This window comes from Schistocerca serialis, chromosome 9 (genome assembly GCF_023864345.2).
Source record: "Schistocerca serialis cubense isolate TAMUIC-IGC-003099 chromosome 9, iqSchSeri2.2, whole genome shotgun sequence".
NCBI classification, from domain to species: Eukaryota; Metazoa; Arthropoda; class Insecta; order Orthoptera; family Acrididae; genus Schistocerca; species Schistocerca serialis.
Genome location: NC_064646.1, coordinates 43,192,474 through 43,196,471, shown reverse-complemented (window position 1 = coordinate 43,196,471; position 3,998 = coordinate 43,192,474). Strand labels below are relative to the sequence as shown.

General features: G+C 40.5%; 1 protein-coding gene across 1 annotated transcript; it reads right to left on the bottom strand.

Moving 5' to 3' along the window:
* Window positions 1–3,013: 3,013 nt before the first annotated feature.
* LOC126418820 (uncharacterized) lies at window positions 3,014–3,597 on the bottom strand. Its single transcript, XM_050085764.1, has 2 exons — window positions 3,327–3,597; window positions 3,014–3,228 (listed from the first exon to the last, which is right to left on the bottom strand). The coding sequence occupies exons 1-2, from the start codon at window positions 3,595–3,597 to the stop codon at window positions 3,014–3,016; spliced, it is 486 nt and encodes a 161-aa protein (XP_049941721.1).
* Between the last annotated feature and the right edge of the window lie 401 nt (window positions 3,598–3,998).

Here is a 3,998-nt window from a genome sequence, read left to right as displayed (position 1 = left end):
TCCGAGCAATGTGCGGCAGCCCGGTACAGCTACGGCTATAGTGCGCGCAAAATGCTGTGGCCGCCAGATGCGCAGTCCGGTGGGGGAAGCTTGGGAGAGCACCAGCGATGGAGGGTCGCCCAGAGCGCTGGAGGGGAAGTGCCGCTCTAAACTGCAGCCTATGCTCACATTTTTTGGCAAAGGCCAGGATGGTTCCTTTGAAAGGGCACGACTGACTTCCATCCCCATCCTTCCCTAATCCGATGAGACCGATGACCTCGCAGTTTGGTCTCTTCCCCAAACAACCCAACCCAACGTCATTAGCCGGCCGAAGTGGCCGTGCGGTTAAAGGCGCTGCAGTCTGGAACCGCAAGACCGCTACGGTCGCAGGTTCGAATCCTGCGTCGGGCATGGATGTTTGTGGTGTCCTTAGATTAGTTAGGTTTAACTAGTTCTAAGTTCTAGGGGCTAATGACCTCAGCAGTTGAGTCCCATAGTGCTCAGAGCCATTTGAACCAACCAACCTAATTTTTTGCAAATGTTAAGTGGGGGCCCCTCCGTGCCCACAGTTGCACGGTGACCATTCAATAAGATCTGCCGTCACCTCTGCTTTCGTTAGTATCTGAAAGGAATTGCGGTGAAAATGCAGCGATTTATTTCCGTCTGGCTTGTCAACTATTTGTAACTTTCAGAAGAGCGTCACGAGTGGCGAATTTTGAGTAAAACCTACATATTTCTCTGGTTTCCATATCAAAATCTGATTTCCTTGCCAAAACACAGCGGAATTTACACTGCCTCACCTCACTAACATGTTGTGCAGACACAGTAGCTAGAGAGTTCTGAAACAGTGGTTTATTAAGTGAGAAACTGAGGAAAAGTAAAGTCAGTAGCTCATGGAAAGCACACCCTCGTTACAAAAATACGTGTAATGTCTTCACTTATGTTGTTCCAAAACGCATACCATTTCTCGTTTCACCAGCTATCAATGGCTCTCAAAAATTGGATTCTATCACCGAAAAAGTCTGTTGTTAGTGGAATAAAGCGGTAGATAATGAAGTTTTACATACTAAGGATGTAGTCAAATACTCTCCTCTTTGCGTGCTATCAATTGGCATAATCTCATTTCGATATCTGAAACCGTTTATGAAATGTGGGGAATGTTATGGATATTTCATTGTGGCTTTATCGCTGGCACAGCGCGATCGCAAATGAGGGTGCTATACATCAGATCAGTTTTCTCGAGATTGGTGACAGATAGATACCTCTACCCAAATCTAAAGAAAAATTCAGTATGTCAGCTAAATTTCATATGCAACAACATATAATATAACACACACCAAACGCAAAATCATAGCGGCCTCCATTTTTCTTTGAGCACTTTTTTCAATTTCACGCAGTGTCCTACTTTCACGTAAATATCACAATAGCTATTACCCTGAACGAAATGATGGGCATATCGTCATGAACCTGACGTATAAAGGTATAAGTAAAGCAGAATTGAAATTTTGTACCGTGTGATCTAATGCACGGCTTTCCGGATTGGGAAGGAGCACCTGGTCTCCAGCACGAATCCGCCCGGCGGACTTGTGTCGAGGTCCGGTGAGCCGGCCAATCTGTGGATGGTTTTTAAGAGGGTTTTCCATCTGCCTCGGCGACTACGGGCTGGTTCCCCTTATTCCGTCTCAGCTACAATGACGGCGATTGCTGCGAAAACAAGTTCTCCACGCACGCGAACACCTCCATTACTCTACCACGCAAACATAGGGGTTACACTCGTCTAGTGTGATATGTTCCATGGGGAGTCCACCGGGGGCTGAACCGCACAATAACCCAGAAAGAGTGGTTCAGTGTGGGGCGGCGGAGAGGTGAAGTGGACCACTGTGGCTGCAATGGGGATGGAGCCTCTCTGTCGTTTCTAGAGCCCCGGTTAACATACAACACAATACAATGCAATACAATACAATATAGTGTGCAGTTTCTGACATTTTTGTTACAGATCAAATGTTGTACCTTTTACTAGATACAGAAGCAAAGGCTTTCACAGATGCTCATATTAGTCTTGTTTTGTATCCTACAGATTAGGTAAAGTACGAAAGTATCTGTTGCATAAGTGAATTACTTTAAAATACTTGCAGAGCTATTTCCATAAATTGATACTTAGGATGTGGTCCTTGGATGTAAAACTTGGTGAATGACTAAGATTTTGAGACGACATATCATTAATATCTTGCCCACTATACCAATATAATCAACGTTTTGTAATCTATTACGCTTCCTATCTTGATATCGTTTCAGTATCTGTACTGGATTAAGCAAAAGGAAGAAAACGCACTTGCGTATTTTATGTAAATGCCTGACATTATGCATATAAAGGAATTTACTTTCTTACAAAAGCTTACTAAAGCATTTCACACATAGCGGTTATACAAGCATGGATGAGATTAAAAATTTATAGTTAAGAGAGCTATAAACTATCCCGAAAAAACAGTTCCAAAAGTGTTTCAGGAATTGGAAAAAGCACTGGGATAAATGTGTAGATGTAATAGGGAATTTTTGAAGAGGGTAACATTACTGTAGATTAACAAATAAGTTCACACCAAAAACTAAAAATTGATATGTGAACGCACCTCTTATGTCAAGCTTTTTACATACAAATCCAAAATAGGTTGTCATGTTTCGAAAGAAATTTCAGCAGTGTTTAGCGTAACTATCATGTATATATTTTAAGTAATGTGTCTGAGAATCAGGTGAATAGTAACTGAGATAGAGATTTAGTGACCGAGTACATTCAATGGCAGCTGTTCCAAAAGCATCAAAGATTTTACGTGATTAAATTAATTCTATTAGCGAAAAATTAATCAATTTTACCATGAAATTGTACAACTAGCGCTGTATTTGACTGCATTTATCGTGGATATCTGTTTAGCACTTGTACTACCATGTAGTACATTTCTACCAAAAGAAATTTTATAGTGTGTGAACATAGATTTGAAACATGTACAACGTATTTGTAAAGAAATTATTCATTGCCTCTTTACATAAATCGCATTTTAGAGGTCACCATCAACAGAGTCACTGTCCTATCGTAGTCGTCGTCGTCGTCGTCGTCGTCGTCACCACTTCCAAAATTAATAACTATGGTGTCTGGTATGTCTTCAATGATAATATCCTTAAGCCAGTACTCTCGTTCTAGTTTCTCTACGTCGAGGCAGTACGCACGCCAGTTATCCTGAGTTATCGTTTCAGAACCTGTAGTGATTGGGAAAAGTGTTCGTGTATGATTTTTTTCGGCTACTGCAAAATTTAGTTTGGAATAAAAAACGGAAACTTATAAAATTGCTACATACCTTCTTTTGCCAACTGCAGTATCTTCGTCATGCGAATATCTGCAATAATATTTCTTTCTTTTTTTTTTAGTTTTGCCCACGCCAGTTCAGTTGGATTTAAGGCAAAGTTGTGTGGTGGAAGTCGGAGTACAGTGTGTCCATGAGCTTTAAGTATTTTATTGATTTCAAATATTTTCTCTTCCGGATTATGTCGTTTAATTATATCAAATAATTTTGTTTTTCTCATTGACAAATCGGCTTCAGCCTTACGTTTTAATAACCAGTCAATCATTTCCCTTTTATTTGAGGACCTTGTTGGAGCTTTGTTAATCTAATTTTTGTGATATGAAGCGTTGTCCATAACAATAATGCAGTTTGGTGGCAGATTCGGAATTACTTTAGTCGATATCCAATTTTCGTAGTTCATTTGCCCACGGTAGTCACCTGTTGCACATCTGCCTTTATAAATTAACTGCACGTTGGGTAAAAATCTAATCTAATGTTGACTACAATAATTCTATTGCTTCCACTAACATTGTCCATAATGTCATCAACGCCAGGACCCTTCCAACATTTACTATGAGTAATGTTGTTATCCACCCAAGTTCAATCAATAAAAAAGCAGTTTCTGCCTACCTTCCTTAATTTTCTGACTTGGATCAGGTACTTACACCGCGAGTCAATTATATTCGT